Genomic DNA, 18,885 nt, shown 5'->3' with positions numbered 1-18,885 from the left:
TCTGTATAACTAAAATTTTTTAAAAAAGTTTTTGCAAGTAAACTTTTGAGAGAACAAGTTTGTCCCTTGAAGCATCAACTCATTTTAACCGTTTTGAATAATATACTTCCTTAAACTATTTTATGCATTTTCCTATCAAACTAAAATCAATGTATCCTTTTTGTGATGACTGGGGTCTATCCTTAGCAACAGTAAGAGTCACATTGAGGCTGAATTTTTTAAGCTGGCTGTTTTATTAATTGTTATTACACATTTTACAAGCTCTTGTGCCATGGACTTTGAATCGATGGCAGGGTGGTAGCTGTTCTGCTACATACAAACCACCCTGATCAGAAGCAGGCTGTCATGAACTGTGCCAAGTTCTTCACAAACAGGCAGAGTGGCAGGTGAGAGGCCTCTCCTGTCGTGTCATGCTCTGGGCCCCAAAGCAATTGGAGACAGGTTTTGTAGAAAGAATACAAATTTGCTCTTAGGGCAACAGAAGCCTCTGTCCAGGATCAAAGGAAATACAGAACAAGGGGCTGACTTCACTTTACAGACCAGCACGTGGGCTCAGAGAAGTCAAGCGCCTCGCCAGGGTCACACAGCCAGTGAGCAGCAGCGTTGGGGCTGAAACATCTGTGACTTACTCTCCTGTGAGGCAGGGTGCTCCTCAGTTAGGCCCCCCCAGAGCGCTTCCTTCCCAAGTGCTCCTGTCGTCTCCTTAGCTTCAGGCTGTCCATTAGTCCTGCCCCTCTCACCCTCCGAGACTTTCTCATCTGATGCGCCTTAGAACTGTGTATTGTACACACAGCCAAAATGACCTGCGCCTGCCACTCTCTGCCTTGTAGTTCTGTGCCTGGGCTTGGCTACAGCTATTTCACCAACTGGCTGTTTCTTTCATATCTAGACTCATGCTTGTTCTTTTTCTGGATTGCTGACAGTGCTGGCCTTTAAAAAGTGTGGAATTGTTTTAAAGACTTGTCTTTTTTTATTCATTTAAAATCCACAAGGCTGAGCTGTCTACCTACAAAACTGTAATTAGATGTGCTAAGGGCGAAAAAAAAAGAAAAAGAAAGCTATCTACTTCAAGCAGAATCAAGAGCTCTGGGCACCAACTCATTCGCTGAGGCCGCCAGAAGCCGTGTTAGAGAACATTCACGAGCGAGGGTGGGCCTAAGGCAGCTCATCTGCCAGGGTCTAGAAACTGGAAATTACGGCCGAGAGGCCATGTCTCTACACCGCCTTTGTGCCATCTACCGCTAAAGCACTTTGAAATACTTCCCATTTGTTTAGAGCCTGGATTTTCTTCTTTTTCTTTTTCTTTTTCTTTTTTTTTTGAGACAGAGTCTCGCTCTGTCGCCCAGGCTGGAGTGCAGTAGCGTGATCTCGGCTCACTGCAACCTCCACCTGCCAAGTTCAAGTGATTCTCCTGCTTCACCGTGGAGACGGGGTTTCACCATGTTGGTCAGGCTGGTCTCGAACTCCTGACCTCAAGTGATCCACCTGCCTTTGCCTCCCAAAGTGCTGGGATTACAGGCATAAGCCACTGCACCCGGCAGAGCTTAGGTTTTCAAAAGACTAGTTTCAGCTCTAGTACACATTCTCAATGTGTATAGAATGAGTATCTGTATTTCAACAATCCCAACAAAGCCTGAAACATAGAACGCAAGAAATCCTCATTGAGTGACTAATTCCTCCCGATGTGCATGGTGCTTTGTAAAGATCATTCAGTGCTTTCACGAAGACGTTTATCTCTTTTAACATTCTATCAATCCTCAGGGGTGGGGTATTATCCCTACTTCACAGATTAGGAGCCAAATCCAGAGAGGTTAAGTGGCTGTGCTCCAAGTGCTAGAACAGGAAACCCGCTAAGTCCTAGGCATCCTTTCTATCCCGGCAAAGTGGCTTCCTCTGGGACCCAAGGTAACCAACATTGATGGAGCACCTATGATGTGGCGGGTCCCCTGCAAACGTAATTGGGAAGGGCAGAGTCCTTTCTCCTTGTTTACAGATTAAGAAATGGAGGTTCTCAAAAGCTCAGTGACTTCCAGGGACATAGCTTCAAAGCAGCAGAGTTGCAGAGAAGTGAACAGGTGCCACAGAGCATTCAGAATCTAGCTTCTAAAGAAGAGATGCTGGCTGCACTCTGTACTACACAGTAAAAACCCAGATTTATTCAATATGTACCTGTATTAGTCCATTTTTGTGTTGCTATAGAGGAATACCAGAGGCTGGGTGATTTATACAGGAAAGATGTTTAATTGGCTCACGATTCTGCAGGCTATATAAGCATGGTGCCAACATTTGCTTAGCTTCTGGGCAGGCTTCAGAAAGCTTACAATCATGGCAGAAGTCGATGGGGTGCCAGCATGTCACATGGCAAGAGCGATAGCAAGAGACAAAAGGGAGATCCCAGGCTCTTTCTTTTCTTTTTTTTTTTTGAGATGGAGTCTCGCTCTGTTGCTCAGGCTGGAATGCAGTGGCGCGTTCTTGGCTCACTGCAACTTCCGCCTCCCCGGTTCAAGCGATTCTCTTGCCTCAGCCTCCTGAATAGCTGGGACTACAGGCGCCTGCCACCATGCCTGGCTAATTTTTTGTATTTTTAGTATAGATGGGGTTTCACTGTGTTAGCCAGGATGGTCTCGAGGGAGATCCCAGACTCTGTTAAGCAACAAGATCCTGGGTGAACTGAGAACTCACTTATCATCAAACGGATGGTGCTAAGCCATTCATGAAGGGTCTGCCCCCATGATCCAATCACATCCCACCAGGCCCCACCTCCAACACGGGGAATCACATTTCAACGAGATTTGGAGGAGACAAACATCCAAACCATATCATTCTCTGAAAATACTAGGGACAGAGGGATGCATCTCTTTTTCAGATACAGATTTTTTTTTTCCAAACAGAAAGGAAAGATGATTAAATAGACTCAAGCAAGCATCACTGGAGTCTAGCCTGAAACTAGCTGCAAGTCGTAAGTCAGATCTAACCAAGTTACTCTTTTGCTTCAAGTCTGGAAAGGGTACCTACCAGTTGCCTACCGGATTCATCCAAATCTATTTGGCACCTTAAGTTCTTCCAATTGGCCTATAACTCAGTTTCCCCTTTTGCCCTTCTTCACACCCATTCAGGCCCCAAGCACAGCACACTCCCTGCTGTTTTCCAACCTCACACCCAAGGCCTTGCCTCTGGGCCTGTGCCCATGCTGTTTCACAAAGTGAAATCTTACATATCTTTAATCTGCATTACTTCCATGAATCTTTCCTGACCCTTGAGTGACAATTAATAGCTTCGTCTGCATTCCATAGAATGGCCATACATCTCTCCATCACAGAATTTAGCACACTGAATTATCATTAATAGCTAACATACCTGTGAGCCCCACTAGAGAATGTGGCAGAGGTCAAGGTTTACTCATCTCTTTATTAACCTTGTTTAGCCCAGTCCCTTACACACATGTGCAGAGAGAGAGTGAGTGTGTGTGAGCATGTGAGAGCAAGTGTGCTCGATAAATGCTGGCTGACTCTTTAAGAACAAGGTTTTCGTGGTTAACCTAGCTTCAATATGAAATTCAAAACAATGAAGACAGGACTCAAACATAGCAGGGAAATAATATACACTTTTAACTCTCAAAATAAATACTAATCAATTTTATTGTATAAATACAGATGCTGAGTTTTCTTCCAGTTACCAACAGATCAGTTTCACATGCCATTTATTATTCGTGGTGGTTTAAAAAATTATTTAAATAACTGGTTAGGTCAGGATAAATGGGCACCATTAGAACTGCTAAAAAAATATATAGCTGGGCACAATCTTCCAAAACTAATATTCTGAGAAGAAAAAAAATATCTGGAATTTCTAAAGTGGTTAAGGGGAAGTGAACAGAAAAAACACAATCAAATATTCATTTGATAACATTTGCCCGCTGTCTAAAAGTGTCTCAGCTGTATGAAAACTGAAAGGGTTCTTAGCAGTTCAGAGATAGACAGTAATGAGTTTCCAATTCAACTTATATCTTCCAAGCAAACTTAATTTTCTTAGTGATTTACAAAACTAATTTAAAAGGTTAGTAGGAGATAATAATTCATCCCATATTTTGGCCCCAGCCACTTTAAACAGAGGCCAAACTAACTCTACAACTTTGGAAAACGTCGAACAGTTATTCCAGGAGATGGGTAATCCCATAGGTTCTACCCAGGTCATGGCAGAAACTGCAGACATCAAACAAGTTCAAATGAAAACCCCAAACTCCAACTAAACGAACCGAAACCTAAGTGGTGTTTTGAGGCATCACCACCGGGCTGTATGGGTTGAGGCAAATGGGTAGGCACCTAGCAATCAGCTGTATGGGTTGAGGCAAATGGGTAGGCACCTAGCAATCAGCTCTGAGCAGCCCGATGACATTCAAGAGCAGGGCTCCCCGCCATGCGGTGAAAAGCCATAAGCCCAGAATCAACCAGGGAGTCTGCACAGCGGTGGGGGGCACTGACGGGTGGACCCCAGAGTCCAGGCTCTCATGGTTGTGTGGGCCTGAGATGGACACTGTAATCATGAGGAGTCCTGCTCCTTGGTGGTGCCAGGGCCAGGCTGGATGCACTGCAACCCAGTGTACCTACTTTGAGTTTGGTGTGATATTTAAGTCTATCCCACATCTGGGGCAATCATAAGTCCCACGGGGTTGACCTTCCATTCTGTAATCCTAACACTGCCCTTCAGAACCTTTTTTTTTTTTGGTAAATGTTACTTCCCTGGAGGGCCCCGCAGCACGTGCATATCCACGATGCTGTCTCCACCCGCACTGACTCTAAAATGAGCGACAGACAGTACACTGCAGAGAAGCTCCTGCTCTAGGTGAAGGAGCCCCACCTCTTCATGTGGAGGAAGATGGGCTTCTGCAGATCCAGTTAAAGCTTTCAACTGCCTTAGAGTTGGGTTTATTTGTGATGTAGTCATCCTGTGAGTTCTCTACATGGAAAACAACAATGTAGCTATACATTAAACTTGAGCCCAGGAATGCCTGGACACAATATAAAGTGACAATGAGGCCTGTGAGTGAAGCTGTTATGCAGGACAAATGCGGCGACTGGAGTATATACCTGTCAAGTGTTTGTGTTGCTATATACAATATGTAAACTGAATGAAGTCAACAGCCTCCGCTTAGATAGACATGGCTTTTGCTCAGGCTAGTCCTGTCATGATGTGACATATGGAGATGTAGGTTCAAGAGGAATTTCCAAGCTGGGAAAAAAAAATCAGGTCGGGTGAAGTAAACTCAATTTTTATTCTTCTATATAATACATGGATATATGGATAAATTTTCCTTTAAAGAGTTTGCAACCCTGAGGCAATGTCCTTGGGTACATAACGTATAAAGCAACAGCAAATGAAATCTGAATGCAGGAATGACAACTGGACTTCGAAACATAACTTAATATTCATGAAATTGCACACATACCAATAGTATTCTATGTCTCGTCTAGCCTCTTAATCCAACTATCTGAACTGCCTTGCAGTTTGCCTACCAGACACCCTGACTCTCTACATACATTCTGTCATATAAATGCCGACCTTCTGACTGAAATTTAATAAATTAACATGGGATTTACATCAAGGGATTTTTGTCTGGTGAGTGCATTGCCAGAAAGCATGCCTAGTTCCTGACCACAGCATCTGCCCACATAAAAACTTTGGCCCCCACAGGGGATGAGATGGCATCTGACTGCTGTAACCTTGAGGTCCTTGAGGGTCCCTTGGGATCCACCAGAAGCAAGTTTTTCATCTAATCTGAGGGCCATATTAAGGGTATGGCAGAGGAGGGGGAAGGCCATGGCTGGTTAGAAGAGACGGAACGTCACAGCTACTGGGTTACAGAACCAGTGAATCTGATGTCCTGTTTTCAGGACACATGGCCCATCCACAGAGAAGATGGGGTGACAGTAGGGTCTAAAGGTGGACTGTGGTACCCAGGGGCAGGAAGAGGGACAGACAGGCCTGGGTGTAAGGAGACCACTATGCTGCTTCTTCATCTACCTCACAGATGGCCACAGACCTTTCAGTACATGGTGGAAACCTATTTCTGAATATTCCGTTTTCCCAAAGTTTTATAAACCATGGTGAGGGCAAATGCTTATGAGAAACTAAGGGTGAGTTCATTATATTATTTATATATTATCATCTTCCCTCTGAGGATAACATAGAAGGGTAAATAAAAAGCAGACAAACAGCTAAAAGGTGACTTGAGCTGTAAGCTCTTTCAACTAGAGGGTGATTTTTGCTTTAAAATCATCAGGCCTGAAAAGCAAATCTTGAAAGCAAAATCTAACTTTGGCCCACTGGTAACAATGATCCTGAGTCCCTCCTTCATTCCCAAAGTCTGTTTTTCCGAGGAATATCCTCCATTAATATTCATTTTGTGTCATCATTATTACAAAGGGTTAAGTGCAGCTTTCACTTCATTTTAGGCAGAGCTTCTGCCTCAGTCCTACTGTTGACCTGCTCACTTCACTTATCGGAACTCCTGCGCGGCCGGCGGAAGCTGGATACATTTTCATTCAGTGCATAGATCCTTCGGGAGAACTCTTCAAATTCTCCCAGAACTTGTTCGTCACACTCTACTGCCACGGCACTGTCCACTGGGATGCAGTTAAATGCTTCTAGCTGATCGCCTGAGGTGAAACCTGTGGCTTCCAGCCCGATGATTTCTTCTGCTTGCTCCACAGTACAGCAGAGCTCAGCTTCTGAGACTGGGTGGAACTCTCCTGGAAGCTGGACACTGGCGGGCCCGGCCTGCTCGCTGGGTAGGAGAGTGCCATTGACTGTGGCCCGGTGCCCGGAGAGGGCTTCTCCTTGTTCTCGGCTAGGGTGCACATTCGCATGGCCTCCGTTTAAGCTGCCAACTAGATCCTCTCCTTTTTTCTTGTTTTCTTTGGAGAAGTCCAAGGAGGTATCCAAGGAGGAGGATAGAGATGTTGTCTTTCTCTCGGTCTCTCCCACGGAGGGGACGGTGGTCACAGGCTGGGCTAATGCTGAGTTGTAACTGGGAGGAGGGGTTTTGTACTGAAGTCTCTCATTCTCAGAGCTGGCCCGTTTTCGATGTCCTTTGTCTGGTGAAGGGATCCCCCCAGAGAAGCCTACATCTGCACCCCCAAATATGGAGCTTTGTCTCTTAGGAACAGGGATTGCACTGGAGGTGTGATGTCTGTCGCTAGAAGAGAAACAAAAACAAGAAGTTACTTTCGACTTCAGAACTCGGTGTAAGCCTTCTGGATCCAGAGACAGGAAACAGCATACTTAGGTCTGAGCTAATAAAAATAGATAAGAATCAATCTTAGACAATAGTTATTGCAGTGTCTCAACGCAAAAAACAACATGAGGTATGTGGGGGGTCCAACTTTGGGAGCTTCCTTCCAGCAGGATACAGACACACTGCAATATATTTAGAGAAGAGGGCCCAAGGCAGGGCAGGGAACAGAAACCCTGTCCTATGGGGAAGAGGTGAAGTAACTGGACAGGCTGGATCTAGCAAGAAAAACATGTGAAGGATGTAACTAACTTCATATTTCTGAAGGGCTATCCCATAATCTTATTCTTGTTTTTAGAATTCAATTCAATTCTTATTTTAGCTTAGAAAAGCAGGCATCCTCATCTGGCAGAGAAGTTACATGATTTGCCCATGCTCAGTGAGGCAGTGACGAGGACTTCATGACTAACAACCTTGCCAACACCCAAATGCTAACCACCTTGCATTAGAGAACTGGCAGAGAGAGAGAGAGAGAAAGAGAGAGAGAGAGAGAGAGAGAGAGAGAGTGAGTCAAGGTTACATTTTAAAAATTAAAAAAAATTTTTTGAGGGGTTCCTTTTTTTTTTTTAAAATGAAAAACTAACTTGGGAAATACATTCTTTGATGGGGCTAGCCACACATATGTTTTACAATACTTGGTCTGCAGTGCTGTCTTTTGGGTCTGAGTTTCTTCTCAGGAGGGTATGTTTGGGCCAGCAATAATAATCATTGTTCAGTTATACAAACTTTATAATTTCTGAAGTAATTTCTTATACATCATTTCACTTAGTCTTTACAAAAACCGTATAGAGAAAGCAGGGTAAAGTCTAAAATAATAAATAATAATCAGTTAATGGAAATAGAGTATCTACATCCTGGAAATGATGGCTATGTTATACACTATGCTAGCTCTAGACATTCTTGTATGTGGATGAAACTAGCTTCAATACAACCATATGAACGGATTGGGTCCAGAGGCAGAGGGAGGCACACACAGATCATTTGACTTGTGTGCTTCAGATGAGGAAACACGCATAGAGGGTTAAGTGGCTTGCAGAAGGGCAACCACTAGGCGGGGTAGAGGCAGAACTTGAAACTACACACACCCAACAAATAGTTCCCATATGTGCCTGGCCTTGGGGTAGGGAGACAGATGCAAGACGAGTAGGCCCTTCCTCCAAGGAGCTACCAGTCCTGCAGGAGAAAGACATCCCTCATTATTCAAATAATACATTTTCAAATTACAATAGCAAGAAGTGCCCTAGAAAAGAAAAGAGATCTGGGGGGTTTCTTCCACTTGACAGCCACAAGCCCTGGCCCCAGCTCCCTGCTCTCTCTCCTCTCAGACTGTTTCTGATGCAGGATTATACCTGCAGTCTCAGACACCCAAGCAAGGGTTATTCTTGGGAAGGGGCAACCACACGGCTTCTAATTCTTGGGTCCGTCAGACTTCTCTGCCTGGCTGTGAGTACTGGTGCCAGGAGAGATTTCATAATTAGGGGTGGTCACTGGGGCGCATATAGAACTAGGCAAGTAGACTAGTAAATTACAGTTTTTAGTTCTCAAGAAAAACAAAACAAAACAGAGCAAAATCTGCTGGCCTCGATCTAGGTTTATAGTTAATATGTTGCCAAAACTCACAATAATTGGATAAGCTACACATTTCTGCAAACCTTGTTGTTTTTACTCTACCATTTGCTAACAGTGTCTCTCTTTAAATGATCTTGCAGGCTGACTAGGTACTCAAACCAAAAGAGAACATCAGCACCACCTCAGCCAGTCTACAGACAGTCTATTCTGTACAGACAAGCCAAGCTTTCATTTGCCAGCCCAGCCCACGAGGGGTGGAAGCACCAGGTGAAACAGCCTGGAACACTGAAGGTGACTTGTTGGTGTGTGGCTAGAGCCAGGTGCTTAACCCCTCATGCTGCGACCCTGTGCTGCCATCCTCCCACCCCTACCCCCACCCCAGGCATCCTGCTCTGCTGCTCTGTGGGGCTCCCAGCGGGCTGATAAAAGGCAGGGCATGAGAAACAGGCCTGGGGCACACCCAGCAGTGCTTGCCGCACAAGAGGAACGGGGTGTTTGTAGCCCTCATTGATTTTGAGACGCTCTAAAAGTTCTCAACTTTGTACAACAGAAAAGTAATGAGGTGTGACAACCCCCACTGCCCCACCTCGCCAACTACAATGTGAAGGGAATGACCATTTTCCCGACTGTCAACAATGTTCTGAGCCCCGTGGAAGACGCGCTCCCCACACAGAGCCCTCGAGTGTCCTGTGAGGAAGACAGGCAGGTGGTGGGTCATGTGGTTTGTTCAAGACTGAAGAACCACATCTGAACTAGATTCTGTCTGACTCCAGAGCCCATCCTATCTATTGTGTCCTACATGAGAACATGACATTCAAATTCAAGTAACATTTGCTAAGTGCCAAAGACATAGTACACATCAAGCTAAATGCCTTCTCATTTGCCCACAAACTCTAAGATGGTATGTTATTCCTCTTTTCATGGATAGACTCCAAGGCTTTGAGAGGTGGGAACTTTGGTATTTTCTAACATACTGATTTTGTGACATTCTTCTCCAGTTCCCTTGGATTTGTATGAAAACTCAGGTAATGGTAGTATCAGATTCAAACTGGAAAATCCAAGTACCAGTAAAAGGTTCTCTCTCTTTTTATTTTTTAATTAAAAAAAAATTTTTTTTAGAGACAAAGTCTCACTCTGTTGCTCAGGCTAGAGTATACTGGTGTGATCACAGCTCACTGCAGCCTCAACTCCTGGCCTTAAGGGATCCTCCCACCTCAGTCTCCCAAGTAGCTGGGACTACAGGTGTGTGCCACCATGCCCGGCTCATGTTTTTTATTTTTTATTTTTTTTTAGAGACAGGATCTCATCATCTTGCACACACTGGTCTCAAACTCCTGGGCTCAAGTGATCCTCTTGCCTTGGCATCCCAAAATATTGGGATTACAGGTGAGAGCCACAGGTCCCAGCCAAAATGTTCTCTCTTAAGAATGGTAAGTAAATTAGTTATTTTTGGAGAGATAATAAAGAAGTCTACATATCTAAGGTTTACCTTTTTATCACTACATTTTTTCCCTCCATTTTTAGTTCTATGAGATTAAACCTTTCAAAAATTTTTATTACAGCTTTTCTTACCATCTTAAAAAAGTTGAACAAGAAAAGGCATTTTCTCGATGCCTCTGGGCCACTGATATGAACATTACTGAGCGATGACACAATAAGGGGACTACAGGATGTTCAATGGCATCTGTTCTGTAGGACGCAGGTCTGGAGGTAAGTCTGGCACGGGTTCTTTGAGTCCCCTCTGGTGCTGGGGGTGGTTGAGTCAGTGCCCCTGCCCGCAGTGGCTACTATACCCTTTTCTTAGTTTGCTGTGTTCTTGTAAAGCAGATGTCCTGAAAATTGTGTGCAAAGTACGAGTAAACAGGATTTGCGTGGCAGGCCAGGAGCTGTCCTGGGCATAATATGCTGTATTTATTATATGAGTTTGGTAACATTAGTTTTAGCTGTTGAGAATTGATTTTTTTATTACTTCCAGGATCCCAGCTACATTCCAGATTTTTAAGATAGCCAAGCTCCAAACAGTTGAAGTATCAAATGATAACATTAAACACACATGTATTTTTAATTATTACAATAGTTTTACAGAAAACTAAAAATATGTTAACTATATTAAAAAAAAAACTCACAAGTCTATTACCCATCAAATAACTGCTATTAATTTTGGGTATTTTCCTTTCAGACTTTGATTTTAAATATGTGTGTTTAATTTTTAAAGAAACCCTATGGGCCAGGTGTGGCGGCTCACACCTGTGATCCCAGCACTTTGGGAGGCCAAGGTGGGAGGACTGCTTGAACCCAGGAGTTTGGGACCAGCCTGGGCCACATAGGGAGACCCTGTCTCTACAAAAAATTAAAAAATTAGCTGGGTATGGTGGTGAGCGCCTGTAGTCCCAGCAACTGTGGGCTGAGGTGGGAGGACTGCGTGAGCCTGGGTTGCAGTGAGCTGTGATCACGCCACTGCACTTTAGCCTGGGCAACACAGCAAGACCCTGTCTCAAAAAAAAAAAAAAAAAAAAAAGGAAACAAGAAAGAAATACTAAAGCTGTGTTTCTGGTATATACAGAATGCTACATCCTGCTGTTGGATGCTATTAAAACCTCCTGGTAAGCAGAATTCTAAATGGCTGCTTCACTGAATGGACTATCATAATTTACTTAATTATTCCCTTACTTTTGTAGATTTAGGATGTTTCTGAACCTTTACTATTAAAAAACAAACTGCTGTGAGCATCTCGTATAAAAATATAATGCATAGATTTTTAATAAAATAATTTTGATTTTATATTTAATGGCAGGTTTTCAGAAAGACCCTTCATTCATATTTTAGTATAAGGTAAGGAAATAAAACAGTATTTTTATCTCTACTCTTGCCTAAAGAGAGAAAGGTAGGAATTAAAAAGGCAAATAATAGTTCAAAACAGAATATTCAGGAGGTTTCAAGATTCTCTGATTACAGTCTGGCTTCATGACTATTTCATCTAGATGAACAGGTTGAAACTCACAGATTTACTAATTATATGACCAATTTTTAAAGGCTGTTGACAATCTACTCATCATATGCAATTAGTACATTATTTATATTGTGATGAAAAACTTACAGGGAGCCTCTACCCTTAGACAACCAAAAGCAAAAATGTGTGTGTTTTGGGAGGAGTGGACATATTAGGAAACACAGTAGCTTTTCTTTATTCTCTGCTCCCACCAAGGGGCCCCGTGTGTTCGGAGGCACTAGAATTGCGGGTGCAGAGCCTGAGGTTCAAGCAACTGGACCGAGTCTACCAGTTCACTGCACACATTCTCCTCACCAGCCAGTTCCCATAAGTGGCTGTCTCTTCCAGCTGGGCTTAGCTCCAAACTGGAAACATGACATCTGGGGTTTAATGCTGCTATTAAAAGGAATTTATTAAAAAACAACAACCCAAAGATATCATAATTGCAAATTTACTAGGCTATGGTTTAGTGAAACACAGTGTAGCTTGTTGAATAACTGAACCACACCAGGGACTGTTAATTACTTAATAAACCTTTTGCCATAAGTAAAAAAGTATTTCCTGGGGTCACAAACAATGGCACGATGAGGGAGAAGCCAAGTGGCCTGGAGTTTAGATGTCAAGGACAGTCTAGCTTCAGTTTGGCTTCCTCGGATCAAGTTTTCTCTGAGCTCTCTAAATTAAGATGATTAATTTGTTTCTCATTCTGTGAGTCCTTATATATTGCAATCAACTATCTTTTCTTATCTCTTCAGCTCTAGAGACAGTGGCGACATGAAGGACTGTTCAAAGACCTGGATTCTACTCTTAGCTCTGCCACTATGATCCCACCTATATGGAGTTACAACTTAAGGTCACATTCGTTTATTAGTTATATCAGTGGTCCTCAATCTTTTTGGCACCAGGTACTCGTTTTGTGGAAGACAATTTTCTTATGGATTTGGGGGCGGGGATATGAAACTTCCACCTCAGATCATCAGGCGTTAGTTAGATTCTCATAAGGAGCACACAACCTAGATCCCTCACATGTACAATTCACAACAGGATTCATGCTCCTATGAGAGTCTAATACCATGGCTGATCTGATGGGAGGCGGAGCTCAGGGGGTAATGCTCGCTCACCCCCCATCGCCTCCTGCTGTGCAGCCTGGTTCTTAACAGGCCACAGACGGGTAAAAGTCTGTAGCCCGGGGGTTGGGCACCCCTGAGTTATATGACTGTTGGCATATTTAATGACTATTTATAAAACAGATCGACTACAGTAAGTAATAAATAAAATAATGTGGTTAAAATCGTTGGCAGGATGCCTGGCATAGACACTAGTGTCAGTAGTAGTTGTAATTGTGGTTGCTGTCATTATGATTCATTTCAGTAGGCTTCAAATTCCAAGTATTATTCTCATTTTACAGAAGGCGCAACTGAGACCCAGACATATTCATGTCTTGCACAGGAACACAGGGTAATAGGTAGAAGAAGGACTGGAATCTAGATCTCCTTCCCTTTACTGTTTCTCTTATACAGCATACTGTTTCAAGCAGGAACAAACAAAACTCCTGCCACCTACCTTCCCACACCTCCACTTCTGTACATCAGGGAGCTAGCTACAAGAAGGAAATAAAGAAGTACAGTGCTGGGCGTGGTGGCTTATGTCTGTAGTCCCAGCACTTTGGGAGGCTGAGGTGGGAGAATCACTTGAGCCCCGGAGGTTGAGCTTGCAGTGAGCTATGATCATGCTACTGCATTCCAGCTTGGATGAAGGTAAGACCCCCCCCTCCACCACCAAAAAAAAAAAAAAAAAAAAGGGCCGGGCGTAGTGACTTATGCCTGTAATCCCAGCACTTTGGGAGGCCAAGGTGGGTGGATCATCTGAGGTCAGGAGTTCGAGATCAGCCTGACCAATGTGGCAAAACCCCATCTCTACTAAAAATACAAAAATTAGCCTGGCGTAGTGGTGGGCACCTGTAATCCCAGCTGCATGGGAGGCTGAGGCAGGAGAGCAGGAGAATCTCTTGAACCCAGGAGGTGGAGGTTGCAGTGAACCGAGATTGCAGTACTGCACTCCAGCCTGGGCAACAGAGTGAGACTCCATCTCAAAAAAAAAAAAAAAAAAAAAAAGAAAAGAAAAAAAGAAAAAAAACGTATAAAAGAGATTTGGAGAAAAAGACCCAAATCAATCAACAGATTTAATCTGTTCAATGTGAAACACAATCTTAGGTTTTTTTCTTTTTTTCTTGGGGACATGAGGTGGGGAAAGCTTTGAATAAAGTCAAAATGCTCAAAATTCCTGTTTTCATGACCTACCTACTGCTTAGGGACTAGAAGAACTTCCCAGAATCCTTTGAGGTACATTCCAATTGTCCCCAAACCCCTGATGCATCCTTGTTCTGCCTGAATTTAGCTTCAGGAAGAGATAATTTTTTTAAGAGGAAGAAATTCTCTATTTCTCTGACCAAAATGAAGAAGACCATATTCAGCACTTTTATAATCATTATATAAATATCTTGCCATACAAATACCTTGCCATGAAGCCAACCCAGGAACTGGTAGAGCCCAGTTTCCTCTACTCCACCATCCTTGCCCCATCATTTCCCTCTGCTCTTCCTCTTGCTTTTACTGCCTGAAGCTATAGCCTCCTTTTACAGAAAAGAGATTGGGAAAGAGAAAACAAGTTAAGAAAGCACCAGTCCAAAATGTGATTCCCATTTCCACATCTCCCATAGGTAATATTCCAGAGCTCCACATGTAGCTCCATTGTTAGGAAACACGAGACACTGATGATGCACTTCACTGCTCCCAACCTAGGTTTCCTCTTCTGTAAAATGGTTATAGCTACCAATAGTTACTGCAGTAAGGATTAAATGAGATATACAAGTAAAATTCCTAGTACAATGAATAAGTACCCAATAAATTATTAATAATAATAAAACGGCAACTAAAATTTATAAAGTGCTATGGATTAAGCACTCTGTTAACAGCTTTATACATGGTCTCATTTAATCCTTATGACATCTCTATGAAGTATTACGAACATCATCCTCATTTTACAGATGAAGAAACTGAAGCACAGAGGTTAGGTAACTTGACCAAGGTCATGAAGCCACTAGGTAGAAAGATGTGATTTAACCAAGCCGGTCTACCTAATTGTTAATTTCCTTCTCTCTCCCCGTCCCTAGGATCTTAAGTTTTTTCTTGTCACCAAAACATCTACATTTGATCTCTACTTCTATTTGAGGATGGGGTGAGAATGAGAATAATTTTTAGGTTAAGTGGATTGGTATATTTTCCTTCTCCTCTCTTCCTGCCTACATTAAGTTTGTGTTGCTCTTTTGACTTTCTAAGACTTATTATACTGTTAGGCATTCTAAGCATCAGCTATGAGCAGAAATAAATTCTGCCACGAACTGATGTAAATGTGGAAACTTATGGGAAAAATGAAATAAAGAAAGCATGTAAAGATTTACCACATCAAGAGAGTTCTTGAAGCTGGGGTGAGGCTTTAACAATTTGAAACACTTTTTTTTTCCTAATTCTCTTTCAGATTCACTTGTACTTGTTTTATCTGTCTACAACCAGGTCCCACACTGTAAGGTATGAGGACAGAGTACAACTCACAGTCTCAAATATGTGTCTTTCCCTCCCTACAAAATGTTTCCTCTGAGGGACATTACTAGATCACAGCTGGTCAAAATACTAAATCTTGATTGTCTGGCTCCCGGCCAAAATCTACAGCTACAACTCAGTGGAATAAGAATATTTAAAAAGAAAAAAAAACTTTTAAACAACATTTGATCTTCTTCTTTCTCCCCCCTTGTAGCAATCTATGACCTCATGGCAGTGAGACCTCTACATGGAGGTGTTTAAGTTGGTTTACGGCCACTAGAAATGTTTGAAGCTCTAGGTACTACTCTGCGCCAATATCATGTCAACTGTGTTAAAAAGCAATAATAGTTTCTCACCTTCTTAAAGATTACTGCTTAAATAATGCAGAGCAACGACAGGCTTGCACAGAGTGCCAAAAGCAGGTTGCCAACGCAAAGCTGAGGTAGAATTACGTCTTTTGGCAGCTAAGAAATTATGACATAAAGTTACTTTTTTCAAAAAAACAACCTTCGTAAATTAAGCTACTATCCTTTTTTCAAAATTCAGCAAAGGTTGGGATTTATCCTTCTTCTTTCCCTCTCTCAGATCAAGTAGGAGCTCAGAACCTCCTTCAGGGAAAGCCAAATTTAACAGCTAGATCTTATCTCCCAGGAGGTAGCTGGGGGTTAATAGTTTTAAGCATGCATTCTCCAGACCACAGGCAAGCAATCCAAAGGCCTCTCACCATTACCAGATAAGTGTAAGTACTTAATCTTTGCCCTGGATGTTAACAAAAACACGAAACAAAATAAAAATAGAAACAATATTGGGCCAAAAGCACAGGCTGAAATCTGTGCCAATGGTCACTTTTCCCCCGGGGCTTCGCTTGGAAGGTTCCCTACCAAAGTCTGTCTAAATAAAAACAGAGTATAAAAAGGTATAACTGAACAAGGCAGCCTTTGGATTTTATTTAAACTGAGTAGTGATGGAAAGATGAATTGGTGAAAGAGAAAGTTCCACAGGCAAAAGACAAGATAAGCAAGCTGAAGAAATCCAGTTCACTAGGCTTTGTGATGTGAGGTCTTGGCCATCAGGCCTCCATGGCCCAGCTTGGGCCAGTGGACAGAGGACGAGGGGGTGCCTATTGCCGAGAGCCCATCTGGAGGCCAGCTCAGGCTGAGCTCCACGGGATCAGGGAATACACAGTGATCCTCCAGGGAGACAAACAGAGGTCCTGGGAGGGGTCAAGTCAACCACTTCACTCATCAGCTTTCACTTTAAGAAATCATCATACAAATTAATGTAGTAAAATCACAGTCAGGCAACCAACATTATGAGGACTGTAAAATGGTCTGTAGAAACAGACATAGCCCATCTTGATGTCATTTATATAGCGCTTAAGTAACATCCTACACGAGAACATGGAAAGAACAGGAAAGAGATGCCAGGAATGATACCTGGGGACCCCTAGGAGTATCTGGACAACACTTGAGACTTGGGAATAATAAATCGTTTATGCTGAAAACCAGGGAAAAAAATGAAAAAAAAACCCTCTACCTTTGCCAGGGAAACCAGAGGAACAACAATCTCACAGAACCCAGCCCCCAGAAGGAACTCGATAGGGAAATTAAAACCCTGGTCAGAGAATGCTTTCAGAGTTTAAAAACTAGACTTGGAAGGGAGCTAAAGGATGCGTTAGACTCCCAGGGCCAATGACAGAATCTGTGAGATGAAGTCTTTGAAAGATACTCCTAACACTGACCTACCATCAGCTCTCTAATAAACTCTCACATGAACCAAACTGTGAGGGTTTAGTTGTTTGTTATTTTAAAAGAAAAATGGATAGCTCTGCCACCATTTTCAGAGATGCTGGAGGCCTTGGGCAGAAGTGCTTGAGTTACAATTTACCGCCATTTAATTACTGTTTAGTAAGAGACTGGGACTCTAGAGATGACATCTTGGTAACCTTATCTTTTGTAGTCCCCTATACTCCTAAAGGAGGCAGAGTATACAACAAATTAATTGATTTACCCCCTTATTCAAATACATATTGAGTATCTACTATACACTAGGCGCTGCACTAGACTCTGGGGCTATAATAATTGGAAAAAAGCCATGGTTCATGTTTTCATGGAATTTATTGTCTAGTGAGAGAGGACAGACAAGTATCACAGAATCACATACATCAATGTCAAACAACCACCTCTGACCCATGCTATGCAGTAGAGGACACGGGCTCAAAGAGCTTGTAGCAGAGATCTGACCCAGACAGAAAAGGCCAAGATTAGACGGGCTAGTAGAGTTCTTTACCAGGTAAAGAATGGGTTGGTGGGGAAAGTATCTTCCAGGTAGCAGGAACAGCATTTGCTAAGACCTTTTGTCAAGAAAGATAACAATGTTTGAGGACCCAAAAGGTCAATGAGTGAAGAGTTCTATGGTAGAAGATAAAACTGAGGAGGAAAACAAAGTCTGGACCATGCAGAAGCCACAAGCCATGTTTAGAACTTTCAGGCAAAGGAGAGAGAGAGAGCGAGACAGAGTGTGAGAGTGAGTGTGTGTGTGTCAGAGGTGGAAAGAGAGAGAGAGAGAGACATTTATACTTTGGAAAGTGCACTCTGGCTGCAGTAGGAGAGCAGAATGGAGGGGCCCAGAGTGAATGGTGGGAGACTGCAGGCTGTGCAGTAGTACAGGTGAAAGGTAATGGAGGCGTGGATCAGAAAGGAAATGTACAGACATAGACAAATAGAAATAGCAGGAGAAATTGGCAGGAGTTGCCAGAGTTGGATATAAGGGTGAGGAAGAAAAGGAGGAACCAAGGTTTTTGCCTGGCTTCCTGGCTAGTGTAAAAGAATGAAACGTGGTTTCATTTGCAGAAAGCAAAGAGCTTATCGTGACTGGGATGGAAGACTGGTAGAAAAACGCATGGGCACTTAGAATGTGCTGTGAAAATGTACAGGAGGCAATTTCTGATATAGGAACTTATCTCCACTTAGAATAAAGTGAGAGAAAAAAGGGCCTAGGACTGAGCCTTTAGGAGCTCCAGCTTTTCGTGATGAGGTAGAGGAAGAGGAGACTCCAAATGAGATAAGAAGGAGCATTCAGAGAGGAATGAAGAAAACCAGGAGAAGGCTGTAATAACAAGATTCCTCTTCTGAAATCACCAGATGCTAAATGATCCCTTGTGTAAAATACTTTATTCTTAACATAGTTATAGGAGAGGTTGTCCATGTAATGGTTAAAGCAGGACTTCTAAAACTGCTCTGCCTGGGCTCAAATCTTAGCTCTTCCACTTGATGGCTGTGTCACACTAAGTTATTTAACCCCTCAGTTCCTCAGTTTCCTTATTTCTAAGATGGGAGAGGTTAGTAGGTTCTAATTCACAGGGCTGTGTGAGGATTAAATGAGTTAACTGAATACTATGTTCAAAGTGCTTTGGAAGAGTGCCTGGTTTGCAGTAATAG

The 18,885-nt window shown here is 42.9% G+C and overlaps 1 protein-coding gene across 3 annotated transcripts in view; it reads right to left on the bottom strand.

Moving 5' to 3' along the window:
• Positions 1-5,250: 5,250 nt before the first annotated feature.
• The window catches only part of UVRAG (UV radiation resistance associated), a 330,142-nt gene continuing 316,507 nt past the window's right edge, over positions 5,251-18,885 (bottom strand). For 2 of the 3 annotated variants that reach the window (XM_054439837.1, XM_063672094.1), the window contains exon 15: positions 5,251-7,192. In XM_054439837.1, coding sequence (XP_054295812.1) covers positions 6,490-7,192 — 703 coding nt within the window. In that variant the 3' untranslated portion in view covers positions 5,251-6,489. Of the gene's footprint in view, positions 7,193-12,161; positions 12,240-18,885 lie in introns of all 3 variants that reach the window. The other variant, XM_063672095.1, reaches the window with a different exon arrangement.

The sequence above is a fragment of the Pongo pygmaeus genome, chromosome 9 (genome assembly GCF_028885625.2).
Source record: "Pongo pygmaeus isolate AG05252 chromosome 9, NHGRI_mPonPyg2-v2.0_pri, whole genome shotgun sequence".
Classification (NCBI taxonomy): Eukaryota; Metazoa; Chordata; class Mammalia; order Primates; family Hominidae; genus Pongo; species Pongo pygmaeus.
Note: the sequence above shows the minus strand (reverse complement) of the source record. Positions and strands in the feature narration are given on the sequence as shown.